General features: G+C 46.0%; 1 protein-coding gene across 2 annotated transcripts in view; it reads right to left on the bottom strand.

Moving 5' to 3' along the window:
- fzr1a (fizzy/cell division cycle 20 related 1a) overlaps positions 1 to 12,474 on the bottom strand; it is a 57,278-nt gene extending 44,804 nt beyond the window's left edge. The window contains exons 1-3 of one of the 2 annotated variants that reach the window (XR_011883306.1): positions 11,942 to 12,474; positions 9,456 to 9,568; positions 1,296 to 1,421 (exon numbers count right to left, since the gene is read on the bottom strand). Coding sequence is in view for 1 of the 2 variants with exons in the window: in XM_072244629.1 (XP_072100730.1) it covers positions 1,296 to 1,421; positions 9,456 to 9,568; positions 11,942 to 12,077 (375 nt within the window). In the remaining variant the exon portion in view is untranslated. The remainder of the gene's footprint in view (positions 1 to 1,295; positions 1,422 to 9,455; positions 9,569 to 11,941) is intronic. The other variant, XM_072244629.1, reaches the window with a different exon arrangement.
- Positions 12,475 to 18,495: the final 6,021 nt, after the last annotated feature.

The following is an 18,495-nucleotide window of genomic DNA, read 5'->3' as shown; positions in this document are numbered from 1 at the left end:
TTAAGACCTGCAGCAATGTTTTTTTGGAGAGCAGTAGTTTCTTCCGTGGTGTCCTTCCATGAACACCATTCTTGTTCAGTGTTTTTCTTATAGTGGACACATGAACAGAGACTTTAGCAAGTTCTGGAAATTTCTGCAGGTCTTTTGCTGCTACCCTTGGGTTCTTTTTCACCTCCTTCAGCATTGCATGCTGTGCTCTTGGTGTGATCTTCGCACATCACCCACTCATATAGAGATTAGCAACAGTACTGGACCTCCTCCATTTATAGACAATTTTGGTTGCTGTGGACCGATGAATGCTCATTTCTTTAGAAATGCTTTTGTAGCCTTTTCCAGCCTCATGCACCCCTACAATTCTCCTCTTAAGGTCCCCTGAAAGTTGTTTTGATTGACGCATGGTGCACAAAAACAGATCTTTCTTGAGAATAGCAGTCTCTGTCAGTCACCTGACTGTGATTTTTTTTAATATATAGGGCAGGATACGTCTACAATCCACACCTCCAATCTCACTTCACTGATTGGAACACCTGACTCCAAATAGCTTCACATATTCTTTCCAACAAATACATGTAATATTGGATCACTTTTCTCAATAAATAAATGAACAAGTATAATTGTTTTGTATTATTTATTTATTTTAAAAAATCTAGCTTTAGGACTTATTTGAAGACCTGATCACATTTTAGGTCATATTTATTGAGAAATGGAGAAAATTCTACAGGGTTCACTAACTTTCTAGCACCACTGTACATTAGGTTATATTTTAGGTTATATATATTCAGTGCTGAGATCTTTAAATAGCATTTTCCTAGAAATAGCCTGCAGATCTAATGATGAATTATGATATCCAATATACACTTATCGCATGGGTGTTTTCTTTTGCCACAGACTACCCATTGCTTTTCAGGTTACTGGTAAATGTACAATTCAAAATTGTTCACTACTGATAGGTAGGCCAGAATGTACAAACCACGTGTGTAGTGTGTAGCCATGTACTTCTACTGTCCAGAAAAGATGGGGTTTATTTAACAGAAACTTGGTTAATCAATTACGACAATGGCTTCTACTTATTCCATTCAGAAAAAGAACCTGGTAACTTCATTGAAATTAGAATGAAGAATCACATATCCAGGCTATATTTTCATCAAATGGATTCAGATGTAGTCGGTCAGTATTCTGAAGCCAATTAACACAGTAGCCTCTTGACTGGAGGGCTCAGTCACCACAGTCTACCCCTTAATGTACTTTTACCACCATTATATCTGCAAAGCCAAATGATTATGAAAAGAACTTGCATTTATTCTGTGGAAGTTTATACTCCAGTTAGCTGCTGCTCTTGATGGAATAAAGCGGTCACCACTTTTACTTGGTGATGATACTGGTGAATTGGAAGGTGTTAATGTTCTTCTAACTTCTGATATCTGCAAAACAAAAATCAAAAAAAGGAAAATGACATTAAGTTCAAGCCAAACTGTTTCAAAATGTGTTTTTGTAGTAAAGCTGTAGAGTAATTAAATTTAATAGCTTTATACTGCCTTATATTAACTACTGCTTCATTTTAAAAATTTGATTCGTGTTCAAAAAACCTGAAAATTTAATTACTGCAATTCAATGAATTCTGGAAAAAAGCAGTAACTGAACTTCTGTTCGGAGAAAATAGTTAATATTCTAGTCATTTTCCAAATGGGAAATAGGATTTATAACCAATACACATTTTCCCTTATTAACAGGAATTGTTTACAATTAGCAAAAAAGATGACATATCAATTGAAATGAGCAAAAAGTCCTATTTGGAAAAGGATGATAATTTCTGATTCAGGTTCCTGACCTAAAATGCCAATCCTTCCTTTGGCATTTATCCTCCAGAAGATTATTTTTCTGCATAAGTTTACAAGCATTTTCAGTCTTTGCTCTTGAAAGAATTGACCCAAGTTTTAAAACCATTCCCTCTAACCCTTCACTAACCACCACAAAGACGTTTGGCTTTCTTTCAACAACTCTTCCTGATTAACATTTTAATAAAGAAAGATTACACTAACTATACTTATAGAGCTAAGTATGATTCAGGTAATTCTATGCTAGACCAGCTGAATGCACAATATCCAAAGAGCGACACTTGTATGTTGACAATACTCCAGCTATGGTATGAGTGGTGTATGTAGAGTAACTGTTACACATTTACTTTCTAGTATTCATGTCTTTTAAATACAAAGGCAAGAATTTGGTTATTGCTTTAGACCTTTCAAATGCTTTCACCATTTTAGCAGCATTTTCTTCCATTAACTTTTAGTCAAAATGGACAAAGGCATAATGCTAACACAAAAAATACAGGTTGACCACCTGTATTTGACCACAGGTCCAATCTGGCAATTAGTAATCCAGTTCCACCACTGGTTTGGACATAATTTTCAACCAGCCTAATTTTAAATTTCCCATGTCGCTGCACCAACCCATACCACTGTTTTGGTGGTGCCATTAGAATCAGTTGTTGACACGATCTTTAAAAGAAGCAAGACGTTCCTTTGTATTTATTCTTATAACCTCTGCTTTTCTAGCCCCAGTCATGTCTTCATTGAATAAAGGAAGTGCTTTAGTGTTGTAAAGCGTAAATACCATACACGATCTATACAAGATTGGAGTACTGCGCAGATGCGACAGAAGCATTCTTGCGCAAGTCTGGCGAAGAGCTTTAAAAACCCAGTCTTTATAAAAGAGAAAAATCGCCTAGTGGAACAGTCATCGGAGTAGTCTGATGAGTAGTAAGGCTTTGGCTCGTCAGGGCTTTGGCAAGAACAGGCAGGGGCAAGGTAAGTTCATTCCTTTTCTTATTTGAATTAACTCAAAAGAGAATAGGGGTGTCTCTACAGAGCCAGTGTTCTGTTCAGGTGTCCGATGTGGGATTTCCAGGAGACTAGTAGCCTCCTTGATGGCCACAACTGCAACAGGTGCATCAAGATGCAGCTCCTTAGAGACCATGTTTGGGTACTGGAGCTGTAGCTTGAAGACCTTCAGCTTGTTAGGGAAAGCGAAGCAGTGAGAGCAGGAGGCAGAGCAGAGTGATGATGGCGCTAAACGGCGACTCCTTTGCTTGCATCTTCAGAAACAGCTCCATTTCCATCTTTAACATCTTTATTTTTCCCTTTCAGGGTTCTTTTGAAGACCCTGACCTGGAGTTGCACACCAACATCGGTTCTTTGCGGGAATGGGACCCACTTTCGGGGTTTCATAACTGGCCATTGTTCGGCATACCAAGGGCTCAGCCTAAGAGTTCAAAGGTACAATTTAATGTCGGAGAAATGTATACAATATACATCCTGAAATGCTTTTTCTTCGCAACCATCCACGAAAACAGAGGAATGCCTCAAGAATGAACGAGTTAAATGTTAGAACCCCAAAGACCCCCCAAGAGTCCATCTCAGGTTTGGAAGCCTAGGATCTCAGGGCTCTGCAGACAGGCGAATCGAGGGTCTGTGTTACGGCAGGAGACACGTCTGTGTCATTGGGGGGGAGTCGAAATATCTACAGCAGTGTGCCCGGAGACCTGAGATCTTTGAGATCTTCAGGCACAGAGCTCTGAACAAACCAATGTAACAGACTTTTAACATCGCAAACCAGTGAGTTGTTTGTTATGTCATCCCGCTCGCTGCGAAAACAGAGAAACCTCCTCCTCCCTTACTAGGGAGAGAGAGGGAGGGCCTGTGGTATGTTGTACACTCGGTGAAACATGAAGTCTTTGGAGTAACTGCAAGTCTGTGTCTTTGCTATTGCCTTGGTCATGCTTGAGTACTCACTGGTGGGTGCAGAGGCTCCTTTTTGCCGGTAGGGGGAGGGGGGATTGTTGCTTGCTGCCACTTACGCGCAGGAGGGAGGGGAGCTGGGGGGGGGGGTTCTGGGGTTCCAACATTTAACTGTCATTCATTCTTTGGGACACTCCTCTGTTTTCGTGGATGGTTGTGAAGAAAAAGCATTTCAGGATGTATATTGTACACATTTCTCTGACATTAAATTGAATCTTTGATAAACAGGAACTTCAGGGAGCTTTTCCGTGGACTGTCACCTTGTCGTGGTGGAAAAGCTTGTCTGGTTCTGTGATCCCGAGAGCGATGCCGTCTGGAGCTATACTCCTGATAGGGTAACCAATGGTGGTAAGGTTGAGGGTGAGGTCCCTGACAAAGAACAATCCAACCAAGACCTCAACGGTGGAATAGGTGGACAAAGTTACTTTGAACTCAATGGCTGTGAAGGCCGTCACGACGATTTGAGCAAAAAAAATCCATCAGCTCCAATCGTCGTGGTTTCCTTGCCATTGGAATCAGTTGGTTAATTTGTGAAATGCTTCTTGGAGTGCAACATCAAGCACACGTTAAACAAATACACGCACAGGCGTCTTCGCTCTGTGGGCCACTTCTTCAGAACAGAGACCATCATCCTCGACCTCGAGGGACAGCCACGACAATGACGGCTTCAGGGAGGTAGTCACCCTAAGGCTACAGGAGACAGATAAATGAGTGAGTCAGGAGAGGGAAGGAAGAACATCAGATAGTAGAGAGCACCTCTGTGGCCATCCCACTCAATGGGGACCTATCTGCTGGAGGGTGTGAGAGAGATACCTACCTGGGGCAAGGAAGTAACAGTGGCCATGACTCTGGCACTGAGTCTGGTCCTGTGGCTCAGAAGCGTAGGGAACTGAAGAGGATGGCAGGAGGTTCTGGGAATAGTTCACAAGGCACAGGACAGGTACATGCTACAGGGGAAGAAGTTTTCAAAATTCAACAAAAGGCAACTAAAAAAAGCTATGTAAAAAGATGAAACATGAGGACAAACTAGCCGATAATATAAAGCAGGGTACTCAAAAGTTTTTTTTCCCCAATTATATAAAGAGTAAAAGGGAGAAGAGAGTTGATATTGGACCATTGGAAAATGATGCTGGTGAGGTCGTAATGGGGACAAAGAAATGGCAAATGAACTTAACGGGTACTTTGTATCTGTCTTCACTGTGGAAGACACCAGCAGTGTGCTGAAGTCTGTGAGCGTCTGGAAGCAAGAGTAAATGCCATTGCTATTATAAAGGAAATAGTGCACGGCAAACTCAAAGGTCTTAAGGAGGATAAGTCACCTGGACCAGATGGACTACATTCCAGAGCCCTGAAAGAGATTAAGAGTCAAGAGGTTAAGAGATGAAGAGATAACGGATGCATTGGTCGTGATCTTTCTCTTGATTCTGGCATGGTCCCAGAGGACTGGAAGATAGCAAATGTCACACTCTTTAAGAATAGAGGAAGACAAAAGAAAGTAAATCATAGGCCAGTTAGCCTAACCTCAGTGGTTGGGAAAGTGATGGCGTCTATTATTAAGGATGAGGTTTTGGGGTACTTGGAGACAAGTGATAAAATAAGTCAAAGTCAACATGGGTTCTGTATTGGGAAATCTTGCCTGACAAATCTGTCAGAATTCTTCAAGAAAGTAACAACCAGGGTGGACAAAGGGATAGGCAGTAGATGTCATTTACTTGGATTTTCAGAAGGCATTTAATAAGGTGTCACACATGAGGCTGTTTAACAAGATAAAGTCCTATGGCATTACAGGAAAGATACTGGCATGGTTAGATGAATGGCTGACAGGCAGGAGGCAGCGAGTGGGAATAAAGGGGACCTTTTCTGGTTGACTGCCAGTGACTATTGGTGTTCCTCAGGGGTCAGTATTGGGACCGCTACTTTTCACATTGTTTGTCAAGGGTTTGGATAATGGAATTGATGGCTTTGTGGCAAAGTTTGCAGATGATACGAAGATAGGCAGTGCTGAGGAAGCAATGCGAGTGGAGCAAGACTTCGACAAATTGGAAGAATGGGTAAAAAGAAATGGCAGATGAAATATAGAGATGGGAAATGCATGATGATGCATTTTGGTAAAAGGAACAATTGTGCGGACTATTATCTAAATAGCGAGAAGGTTCAAACATCAGAGGTGCAGAGGGAATTGCTCTTCACATGACAAGCCAATTAACCCTGGAATCATTTTCGTGAATCTCCTTTCAGCCTTCTCCAGTTCAGCACACTGTAAGATAAGGTGTCCAAACCTGCTCAAAATACTACAAATGAGGCTTCACCAGTGCTTTATAAAGTCTCAACATTACATCCTTGCTTTTAGATTCTAGTCCTCCTGAAATGAATGCCTTCCTCACCAGACTCAACCTGCAAATTAGCCTTTAGGAAATCCTGCACAAGCACTCCCAAGTCCCTTTGTGTCTCAGTTTTTTGTATCTCTCTTTATTTAGAAGACAGTGAACTCTTTCATTTCATCTACCAAAGTGCATGACCATACACTTCCCGACACTGTATGCAACTGGCATTTTTTTGTGTATTCTCCTAATCTAAGTCCTTCTGTAGCCTCTCTACTTCCTCAACTACCTGCCCCGCAAACTATCTTCATATAATCTGCAAACTTTACAACAAAGCCATCAATTCCATCATTCAAATTATTTATATATAACAAAAAGAATCAGCCCCTATACAGACCCCTGTGGAATACCACTAGTCACCAGCAGTCAGGCAGAAAAGGCTCCATTTATTCCCACTCTTTGCCTCCTGCCAATCAGCCAGGGCTTTATCCATGCTGGAATCTTTCCTGTAGTACCTGTAGCTTGTTAAGGCTGATTTATACTTGTGCGTACTAGCTTACGCAGTAGCCTACGCAAGTGGGCTACGCCCTTGTGAGCATTTATACTTGTGCATTGGTGTGTCTGCGTCTCTCTGCAATTCACCACCAAAACGCTAGTTGGCGGTGGAGTTTCTTTGCCACTGTGTTGAGTTTCTTCGTGTTGAAACTCAACACGAAGAAACTCAAACTTCAAACAATGGCGACTGAAACTGGAGGGTGAATTTTCTGTGCTTGTCCGGCCACTAAGAGAGACATGTATGAGGAAATGCATTTCCAGATTTTTCAGATGTCGGCAGGTAGATTTGACGATTTGGTTCATCGTCTCCCACCACTTATTTTGTATCAGTGTACGCACAGTATACTCAGAGACTGGCAATCACCAATCAAGTTTTAGCTTCAGGTGGAAGTCAACAGGCTGTAGCAGCTAGCTACAAACTGGCATCAAGCACAGGGTCCTCCATAATTTCCGAGGTCTGTAAAGCTTTATGGAAAGCATTGCAGCCAGAGGTCCTTCCCTGCCCTTCAGTCGCCCAAATGGAAGCTATTGCGGCGTAGAAGGAAATGCGATGCTACCAAGCGGACCAATCACAGTTGTTGCGGTCTGCGTCGCCGCGAAGTTACATTTTTGGGGAAGTGCACGTCAGGCTATAGCATAGGGTATGCGGCTACGCCGTCAATTTGACGCACAAGTATAAATTGGGCTTTAGGCAGCTTCATGTGTGGCACCTTGTCAGATGCCTTCTGAAAATCCAAGTAAACAGCATCAACTGTTTCTCCTTTGTCTATCCTGCTTGTTATTTCTTCAAAGAATTCCAACAGATTTGTCAGGCAAGATCTTCCCTTCAGGAAATCATGCCGGCTGTGGCCTATTTCATCATGTGCCTCCCGGTATCCTGAGTCCTCATCCTTAATGATTGACTCCAACATCTTCTCAACCACTGAAGGCAGACTAACTGGTCTATAGTTTTTCTTCTGCCCCTCTCCCTTCTTGAAGATTGGAGTGACATTTGCAAATTTCCAGTCTTCTGGAACCATTCCAGAATCTCATTTCTTGAAAGATCATTACTAATGCCTTCACAATCCCTCAGAATGCTGGTGTGCACACCATCTGGTCCAGGTGACTATCTACTTTCAGTTTTCAAAGAACTTTCTCCCCAGAATGGTAACTTCACACATTTCATGACCCCTGAGACCTGGAACTTCCACCATATTGTTAGTATCTTCCACAGGGAAGACTGATGCAAAATACTTATACAGTTTGTCTGTCATTTCTTTGTCCCTTATTATTACCTCTCCAGCATCATTCTCCCTTGGTCCAATATTCATTCTTGCCTCGCTTTTACACTTTATCTGAAGAAACATTTCGTATCCTCTTTAATATTATTGGCTAGCTTACTTTCATATTCCATCTTTACCTTAGTGACTTTTTTAGTTGTCTTCTGATGATTTTTAAAAGCATCCCAATCCTGTAACTTCCAAATAATTTTTGCTCTATTATATGTGCCCTTCCTGCGGCTTTAATGTTGGCTTTGACTTCTCTTGTTAGCCACAGTTGTGTCATCTTGCCTTTAGTGTGCTTCCACCTTGGCATGCGTATATCCTGTGTCTTCCAAATTGTTTCCAGAAATTCCACCCATTGCTGCTCTGCCATTATCCCTGTCAGTGTTCTTTTTCAATCAATTCTGGCCAACTCCTCTCTCATGACTCTGTAATTCCCTTTAATCACTGCAATACTGAGACACCTAACGTTAGCTTCTCATTCTCAAATTTCAGGATGAAGTTGATCATATTATGATCACTTTCCCTTCAGGGTTCTTTTACCTTAAGCTCTCTAATCAATTTATTTCATTGCACAACACCCAATCCTGAATAGCTGAATAAGGAGGCCAAAACTGCACACAATGCTCTAAGTGTGGTATAATGAGTGCCTTACAGAGCCTCAACACCCCGTTCCTGCTCTTACATTCAATACCTCTAGAAATGAATGCCAACAATGCATGTGCCTTCTTCACCACTGACTCAACCTGGAGATTAACTTTAGAGTATCCTGCACAAGGCCTCCCAAGTCCCTTTGCGTCTCTGCATTTTGAATTCTCTTCCCATCTAAATAGTAGTCTGCCCGTTTATTTCTTCCAAAGTGCATGACAATAAACTTTCCAACATTGTATTTCATTTGCCTCTTCTTTGCCTATTCCCCTACACTATTTAAGTCTCTCTCCAGTCTGTTTCCACAACACTACCCGCTCCTCCACCTATCTTTGTATCATCAGCAAATTTAGCCACAAATCTATTAATCCCATCGTCCAAATTATTGACATACATGATTGATAATCATTGAGCCTCAAGGATATGGGACCACCAACAGATTATAAGGTATTAGAAGACCGTATCACCGTATTAGGGTGCTCTAATGCTGAAGGAACTCACAGACGTAAGTTGTCAGTCATTGGCAAAGGATTACATCCCAGAAGTTTCAAAGGTATGAAATAATTTCCAGTAATTCACCATGCCAATTAGCCGGCTGGTGGCGTAGTGGCATCAGCGCCAGACTTCGGAGCAAAGGCTCCCAAGTTTGAATCCAGCTGACTGCCTTGCACGCTTTGCATCCGTGCTGGGTTGAGCGTTCAGCTAGCAACTCGGCCTCGTAAAAATAAGAAAGCCTGCTAGAAAAAAAAAGCACCGTCACGACAGCGTCCCGATGACTCCACTTGGAGTTAAGGGCTTTCTTCTTCTTCATCATGCCAATAAAAAAAGGATGGATTACATTGAACATTACTTTTAACACAAATGGTACTTACACAAGGAACTGTATTTTCATTCTGAACATTAATTTGTCGTAAAAGACGCCTTTCATAGTCTTGATCCATAATTAGAGGAGAAAAATGACAGTAGTTTTCCAAAGATATCAGCTCTGAAATCAGGAAAGAGAAGTCATTTCTTAAAAGCAAATACAAGCTTTTGGCCATGTTGTGTGATTTCTGCGCCAACAGCACTGAGGATAAATCTGGGCAATTCTACAGCAACAGCACCGAGGATAAACCAATGGATATTCTGATAAATCATTCTTTGCATATTTTCTAACAAAAGGTTGGACTGAAATGCCTTCTCACCCTCTTTCCATAGATATCGCCACATCTACACACTTGTAATATTTTTATTTCAGATTTCCAACAACTGTTACTCAGTATGTAATGTGCTGCCTTGTTTACATAGCCATCTTCAGCAGGAGTGATGTAAACATGATCCCAGATATCAACTACCTGCCAGCACCAGTGACACACAACACGACACTGAGTTCCCACCCTGGGGCCATGCCCTCGACACCTTTTATTCACCAATTCCAACCCACTCAAACACACAGAGCCAAGCACTGTGACTCACCTCGGGACTGTAGCCCAGACACCAGGTACCTGCCAGAGCCAGGCACACCCTCACCTTCCAACACTATCACTGCCCCAGGGGCTGTACCGTGTACACCAACTACCCACCAGCACCAAGCACAGTCAGAACCTCTGGCATAGGGCATCCCCCAAGACTAAGTGGTAACCCAGACACCAAGTACCTGCCAAGACCAGGTTCACCATCGTCCCCAACATCAGGTACACAACAAACCCACAGAGCCCAGCACAGTGTCCCACCCTGGGGCTGTATCCCCAACATCAGGGCCTAGCCACACATGGAGAGAGCAGCACTGTGATCCACTCTGGGGCAATATCCGCAACACCAGGTACCCACCACAAACAGAGTCCAACAACGTGACCCATCCTGGAACTGTAGCCCAGACACTGGGTACCTCAAATACAAGTCCAAGTTCGGGTTCAATTATCACTCTACAGTACATGAACACAGCCAAACAAAAGAGCATTACTCTAAGGGCCAAGCTGCAAAACAAATCTAATGCTCTGGTTCATATTTTTACAGTGTTGCTGTACGTATTTCATTTAGCAGTTCTGCAAAAGCAGTCTGTACTGTTTCCAGCTTGTTTGGGTTATTGTTGGAGATAAGAGGTGAGAAGAAATGTGTGCCATCCAATTGGGATGGTTGAGTTAAGAGGAGGTTTCTCTGGTGAGGGACACTGAGGTTGGGCTTGGGGCTTTTGTACGAGAGGAGAGAAGCGGTCGTAGGATTCTACCTGAAGCAGGACTGTGATTCGACGAAGCCAGGGACGAGATTGATTGAGGATCAGTGCCTATGGAGAAACTTCGAGCACCGATACACATTTGACTGTTTCACCAAAATGGGCCCTTTTCGTTTTCTTGTTCTTTTCTTTACTAATCCTTTAGCCAAATTAAGATTCATAAATATAATCTCTTAATTGTATGCAGTGGACTGTCTGTTATTTCCTGGCACTAATTTGTAGTCGTGTAGCAAATTACACAGCACCCACACAAACAGGGCTTTGGGGCGGGAAGGCGCCTCAGTCTCACTGGTTTGGCGGGGGCCGGAGGTTGTCTTCCCTAGACCATCAGTCATACACAGCAAATATAGTTATGATCAACACACACACTGGCATGATGACTCACCCGAGGAGCATACCTTGTACAACAGCTAGCCACCACGTTACCTGCCACAGACCGAACCTTTTCCCCTCCCCTGGTTACTGTTCCCAGTCCTACAGCCCCGCTGACCGATCCCACATACACTTTTCTCCCCCGGTAACCGGAACCGGTCCCACACACATTCCCCTCCCCTGATAACCAGACACAGTCCCACACACTTTCCCATCCCCTGGTTACTGGACCCACACACACTCCCCTCCCCTACTGGACCTGGTCCCACACACACTCCCCTCCCCTTCCAGACCTGGTCCCACACACAGTCCCCTCCACTGTTGACCGGTCCCACACCCACTCCCCTCCCCTACCAGACCTGGTCCTACACACACGCTCCCCTCCCTACTGACTGGTCCCACACACACTCCCCTCCCAGACCTGGTCCCACATACACACATGCCTCCCCTACCGGACCTGGCCCCACACACTTTCCCCTCCCCTGTTGACCGGCTCCACACACACTCCCCTCCCCTGCTGACCGGTCCCACACACACTCCCCTCCCCTGGTCACTGGACCTGGTCCCACACACACTCCCCTCTCCTACCGGATCTGGCCCCACATACTTTCCCCTGCCCTGTTGACCGGCTCCACACACACTCCCCTCCCCTGGTCACCAGACCCGGTCCCACACACTGTCCCCTCCCCTGCTGACCGGACCCGGTCCCACACACAGTCCCCTCCCCTGGTCACCGGACCCGGTCCCACACGCCTCCCCTACCCCCCCAGTTACCTGCGGCCCGGCTCCGAGGCTCAGCCCAGCCTTCCGCACAACATGGCTTCCCTCCTTCCGGCGGCCCGACCGTTACCTTTGTGACGTCACTGGAATTCAAACCGGCGCAGGAAGTGCGCCGTTGCCACGGAGACATACAGGACTCCGCCGATCAGCCGCCTGACGGCGGGTTCCCTTGGCAACGTGACGCCTGTCGTATTTGCCGACTCTCAATTGGACTTTGATCTTCAGTGAGTCCGGCTCCGATCGCTTGGTCGGCGGCAAGCGCAGGGATGTCAGCAGGGCTATTTCCGGGTCAGCGGGCGGCGAGGATTTCCGGCCCCGAGTATGGCGGAGGCGGCGGTGCCGTTGCTGTTCTTGCTGCTGTCGCTGCTCGCCAGGCGCCGGGCCGTGCGGGTTGCTGCGGGCACCGGCAGGAGGAGCGACGCGTGGCGCAGGCTGCGCATCAGGCGCTTCTTCCAGCAGCGACAGAAGAAGATGACTTTGGTAAGGGGAGGGGTGGCGACGGCCCGACTCCCCTGCCCGCCGTTACCGGGGCGACGGCCCGACTCCCCTGCCCGCCGTTACCGGGGCGACGGCCCGACTCCCCTGCCCGCCGTTCCCGGCCCGACTCCCCTGCCCGCCGTTCCCGGCCCGACTCCCCTGCCCGCCGTTCCCGGCCCGACTCCCCTGCCCGCCGTTACCGGGGCGACGGCCCGACTCCCCTGCCCGCCGTTCCCGGCCCGACTCCCCTGCCCGCCGTTCCCGGCCCGACTCCCCTGCCCGCCGTTCCCGGCCCGACTCCCCTGCCCGCCGTTCCCGGCCCGACTCCCCTGCCCGCCGTTCCCGGCCCGACTCCCCTGCCCGCCGTTACCGGGGCGACGGCCCGACTCCCCTGCCCGCCGTTACCGGGGCGACGGCCCGACTCCCCTGCCCGCCGTTACCGGGGCGACGGCCCAACTCCCCTGCCCGCCGTTCCCGGCCCGACTCCCCTGCCCGCCGTTCCCGGGGCGACGGCCCGACTCCCCTGCCCGCCGTTACCGGGGCGACGGCCCGACTCCCCTCCCCGCCGTTCCCGGCCCGACTCCCCTGCCCGCCGTTCCCGGCCCGACTCTCTGCACTTAGGACCATCCGAGATGAATTTGCCGGCTGCAGTCACCTTGTGCTGGTTGGGAACGGGTCCTTTTCCACATCACCCCTCACCCCTGAGGCTCAACAACCCAGAAGAGGTGGTGTCGGGTCAAACAGCGCAGGGAGGGCCGAACAGACACTCTGAGTCAGTGAGGCCAGCAGATGTCCTTTCGCTCTCCCATCACAGCAGCTTTGTGGCATCCTCTCCTTTCCCAGCGTTAACCAATTCGGGTGACGAATGTATGTGGACACACGAAGAGAGGGATAGACATAGACTCGAGGAATTTATCAGCTTAGTACACACAAAGCACTATGTGCTATGTAGCTATGGAACTCGATAGACAGTCAAAATTTCGGGCTGAGACCCTTCACCAGGTCCTGCTGAATTCCTCCAGCATTTTGTGTGTGTTGCTCTTGATTTGCAGCATCTGCAGAATCTCTTGTGTTTATGACTCTGCAGTTCGGGCAGTTCCCGCCACCTGTATTGCCTGATCTGTGGAGTTCCTCCCTCAATTTTGTTTGTCTTGCTCCAGATTTTAGTATGGAATAAACCCCCAGATTGCTGGATTTGGATTTATTTTCGCCGTTTAAGAATAAATTGGATAAGTACATGGACGAGAGGGATATGGAGGGCCATGGTCCAGGTGCAGGATGATGGAACTAGGCAGAATAACATTTTGGCACAGAATAAATGGGCTGAAGGACCTGTTTCTGTGTTGTGCTCTCTGACTCCAGCAGCTGCAGGCTCGCTTCTGGTTTCGAAACGGAAACCTGCCACAACTTGGGTGCTCAGCGTTCAAGACATTTGGGGGAACTAGCGGATCAGGCAGCAATGACCAGTCAGCATTTCAGGGTGAAACCTTTCACCTGATCTGAAAGATAGAGGGAACGTAGTTATGCCCATCACCCCTACTGGGTTATAGGCCACCGGCAGCTTGCCAGAGTCCTCTTTCAAGTTGTCCCCAGGTGTAGCCCATCTCCTTGGTGTCAGCCTCAGGGTTGCGTTGCCAGACGTTCTTTGGCCAGCCTCTCTCCTGCATTCTCTGGGGATTCCACGTTAACGCTTGCCTGGTGATGTTGGTACTTGGCTTACACAGCGTGACCTTTCCATTCCCATCTTCTTTTCCTTAATTCTTTTTCCATGTCCCAGTGGTGGTTCTGGATGATAGAATGGTGACCAGCCCTGCAGCTTCCACAGAATTCCACGCGGCTGCATAACTATTCCAGGCGAGAAGCCTTCCTCTCCCAGGAATGAGGTTGGCATTTAGCTGGGGGTTTTTAATGGATGGGGTTGTTAGCCCCGTGTCCAACCCTGCTTTCACTGCTGGGTTTGGGACCATCTGTGGCTGAGTTCAGAAGGGAGTTAACCAGTGTAAAAAGCTGGAGCAAGAACTGGCGGTTGATAGGTGTAGGTCCAACTGAGATGGGGTTGACAGGCAGGTAACAGTCGGAAGCTGGGAGGTGGTAGGGCCAAAGATGATATTATCTTACCCAAAATGTCACCTGTCCATTTTTCTCCACAGGTGCTGCCTTGCCCGCTGATTTTCTCCAGCGCTTTGTGTATTACTCCGGATTCCAGCAGCTGCAGTCACTCGTGTCTCCACTCTAAATTGGGGACTGCCTGTGAGACAGTCGGAACAGACAGCCAGCAGTACTTGCCTTCCCAGGCAGATCCACGTTGTCAGAATGAATGGTAACCTTGGTGGTTCTTTGCTTGGATCTATTTCAGTCAAAATCTCAAATCTACTAGAAAGAGAAAAAAGCAAATCCACTGATACCCTTTGAAATATTCCAACACTACAAATGGGATTAAGATTTACAATTGTAATCCTGTCAGAATTATTAGGAATATTGAATGTTACTGGAAACAGAGACAAATAAGAAGTTGCAATGTTTTGGGGTAATAAGACAAGTGTTTCAGACGAGGTGTATTGATCCAAGGACTTGTACCTAGAGCTAAGGATCTGGCCTCCTCTACTGCCATGATGAGGCTGAACTCAGGTTGGAGGAGCAACACCTCATATACCGTCTGGGTGGTCTCCAGACCCTTGGTAGGAACAACGGATTCTCCAACTTCTGGTAATTCCCTCCCCCTCCTTTCCCTTATCCCTATGTCACTGCCCCCTCCCCCAGCTGCCTATCACCTCCCTCATGGTTCTGCCTCCTTCTTCTACCCATTGTGTTTTCCCCTATTCCTTCTTCACCTTTCCTGCCTGTCACCTCCCTGCCTCCCCTCCCCCATCCCTTCATCTTTTCCCTTACTGGTTTTTCACCAGGAACCTACCAGCCTTCTCCTTCCCACCCTCCCCCCACCTTCTTTATAGAGCCTCTGCCCCTTCCCTCTACAATCCTGACAAAGGGTTCCGGCCCGAAACGTTGACTGATCTTTTCCACGGTTGCTGCCCAACCTGCTGAGTCCCTCCAGCGTGTTGTGAGTGTACCTACAGCTGATGAGCAAAATAGGCAAATGTGTTTAAACAATTCTGGAACTGGGTTTATCTTGATCAAATGATGAATCAGAATCAGGTTTAATATCACTGGCATATGTTGCCACATTTGTTGCTTTGTGGCAGCAGTACAGTGCAATATGTAATAATAAAAAACTATAAATTACAAAAAGAAATATATCTTAAGATATAAATTAAGTAGTATAAAAGGAGAGCAACAAAAAAAAAGTAGTGTACATGGATTCATTGTCCATTCAGAAATCTGATGGTGGAGGGGAAGAGCCCATTCCTGAAGTGTTGGAGTGTGTGTCTTCAGGCTCCTGTATCTCCTTCCTGATGGTAGCAATGAGAAGAGGGCATGTCATGGGTGATGGGGGTCCTTAATGCTGGATGTAGCCTTTTTGAGGCATCACCTTTTGAAGGTGTCCTCGATGCTGGGGAGGCCAGTGCCCATGATGGAGCTTTTTCCGATCTGTGAGGAGAGGCCCCTTTCCTGTTCATTACCAGTGCGTCTCCTCTGTTTCAGCATTTGTCTTTATTATCTAAGAATTATGCAGCATGAGATTTACATGCTACTCTCATTTAGGATAGATTCAGATGCGTTTAAGTTATCAGATGTACATCAAAACATACAAGGAAATGTGTTTTTTACCTTAACCTAAGAACATGCTGGAGGCAGTCCGAAGTCACCACACATTCTGGCGGCAACAAAGCATGTCCACAATATTCAGCAGAACGACACGGAACACAGCAAACAATAGCAAAACAAGCTATGTTCATCCCAGTTATGCATGTACACAGTTCTCTGAACCCAGGATAGGCTATCTTAGGCTTCCAGCCTCCAGTGGACTTGGGGCTTTGCAGATATTGGGCTGATTTCCCCAGCGGACCTGCAGAGATTTGCAGACTCAGGGCTCCAGTATAGGATCCATGATGATAATGATCAGTAGATAAAAAGGGCAGAGTGATGATGAGGATATTGGATAGATCAGTTCTGTGTGCTGGTTGTCTTGTATCCAACGATGACAGGGAACCTGTGTGGGAGAGTTTTTAAAGTGGAGAAGCCACTGCAATGAGGCAGTTCCACTCCTTCGACCTCAGAAGTCCAGATCCAGTGAGACGTGTAACTGTCACAACTGGCGTTTTCCTTGGTTGCAGTGGGTGACCATGGCTTCTTCTGCGCCTCGAAATGCTCTTTGCTCTCCATTAAGCATCGCAGAACAGTCTTCCTCGTTATTGGATCTCACTGTAGGTCTATTTATTTTAACAGTTAAATAAGTTGGTTTCGTGGAGGTTTTCTTCCGAAATTGTATGTAACCTGGATTTTTTCTTCCCCTGTAAAATATTGTTGGCAAAACAGGAGAGATCTTTGTTGCAGTTTGCTGCACAACCTATGATGACCCGAAAGTAATTAATTCTGATACTGAGTGCCTGAAATGGAAAGTGTCCAACATTGAATGAAATCATTGCCAATGTTTTCTTTTGCATGCTAAGCTCAGAATTGAAGGACACCCCTTCAAAATAGAGATGAGGAGGAATGTCTTTAGCCAGAGGATGTCGAATCTGTGGAATTCATTACCACAAATGGTTGTGGAGGCCAAGTCATTGGGTATATTTAAAGCAGAGATTGACAGGTTCATGGTTAGTAAGGGTATCAAAGGTTATGGGGTGAAAGCCTTTCCTCCTCATTTCTGGGGAAAATAGTCATTGAGTATATCTAAAGTGGAGATTGATCGGTTCTTGATTAGTTGTGGGGAGAAGGCAGGAGAATGGGATTGAGAGGGATAGTAAATCAGCCATAATGATGGAGCCAACTTGATGGGCTGAATGGCCTAATTCTGCTCCTATTGCTTATGGTCTAATGATACCTTAAGACAGGAACTAATTGTAATAAGAACTCCCTTCAAAATATAGTTTTATATAAAAAATACATCAAATCCTGCGGTATTTTTGTATGTTTAAGGTTAGTGCAACCATAGTGGTTAGCGCGATGCCATTACAGCTTGGGGCATTCCGGAGTTTAAATTCCAGCACCGTCTCTAAGGAATTTTGTACATTCTCCCCAGGACTGTGTGGGTTTCCTCCCACAGTCCAAAGTTTGGTCAGTGTAAGTTGTTATGTGATTAGGCTTGGGTTAGGTAGGTGGGTTGCTAGGTGGTGTGGCTCATTTGACACTGTATCTCTAAATGCATATACTTATATTGTAAAGATTTTACTCTTTGTCTGCAGATGGTGCTGGCACGTGGAGGTGGTATCTGTAACTGCTGCACAAGAACCTGGTGTAAACCGAGAGACTCAGAATGGTGGGAACATGTGGTTTTGAAGGAATTTCAACCTAGTGATTGGTTGGAAAATTTCAGAATGTCTGCGGAAACTTTTTTTCACACCTGTAACAAACTGAAGCCCAGGGTTTCTCACCTACGTATCGTGCTGCCCCTCGAAAAGAGGGTTGTGGTGGCACTTTGGTGACTTGCTACAAACGTGGAATATAGAACTATTAGCCATTTGTTTGGGATAGGCCATTCAACCATGTGTAAATGTGTAAGGGAGGTATGTCATGCCATTGTATCTCTTCTCAAACCGTTGTACCTCAGGCTGTCTTCTGATGGAGAATTTGAAACTGGGGCTCAGGTGTTAGGCAGCAAGTGGAATTTCCCCCCTGTGTGCTGCTGCTAATGATCATTGCTACATCCCATCATAGCTCCTGCCAGTACAGTATCACAAAAATTATTTGAATACAAAATGGTGGCATTCTGTTTTACAATGTGTTGTTGATGACTTTGGGAAGTTCAGGGTTGTGTGTACTGGATTTTCCAGTAGTTCTCTCAATACAGAACTTGTGAGGAATTCTGTTCTGTGGAGAATGGCTACTAAAAAATTATTGTTCCCTGACTGTTCAAAAACCATTACAGGCTATTCTGCATATCCACTGCATCAATGGGTTCTGAAGCGTTAACACCCCAGCAACTTGTGCTTAAGTCAAACTCAGACTTTAAT

The sequence above is a fragment of the Mobula birostris genome, chromosome 26 (assembly GCF_030028105.1).
Source record: "Mobula birostris isolate sMobBir1 chromosome 26, sMobBir1.hap1, whole genome shotgun sequence".
Lineage (NCBI taxonomy): Eukaryota > Metazoa > Chordata > Chondrichthyes > Myliobatiformes > Myliobatidae > Mobula > Mobula birostris.
This window is presented reverse-complemented; position numbering and strand designations above follow the sequence as displayed.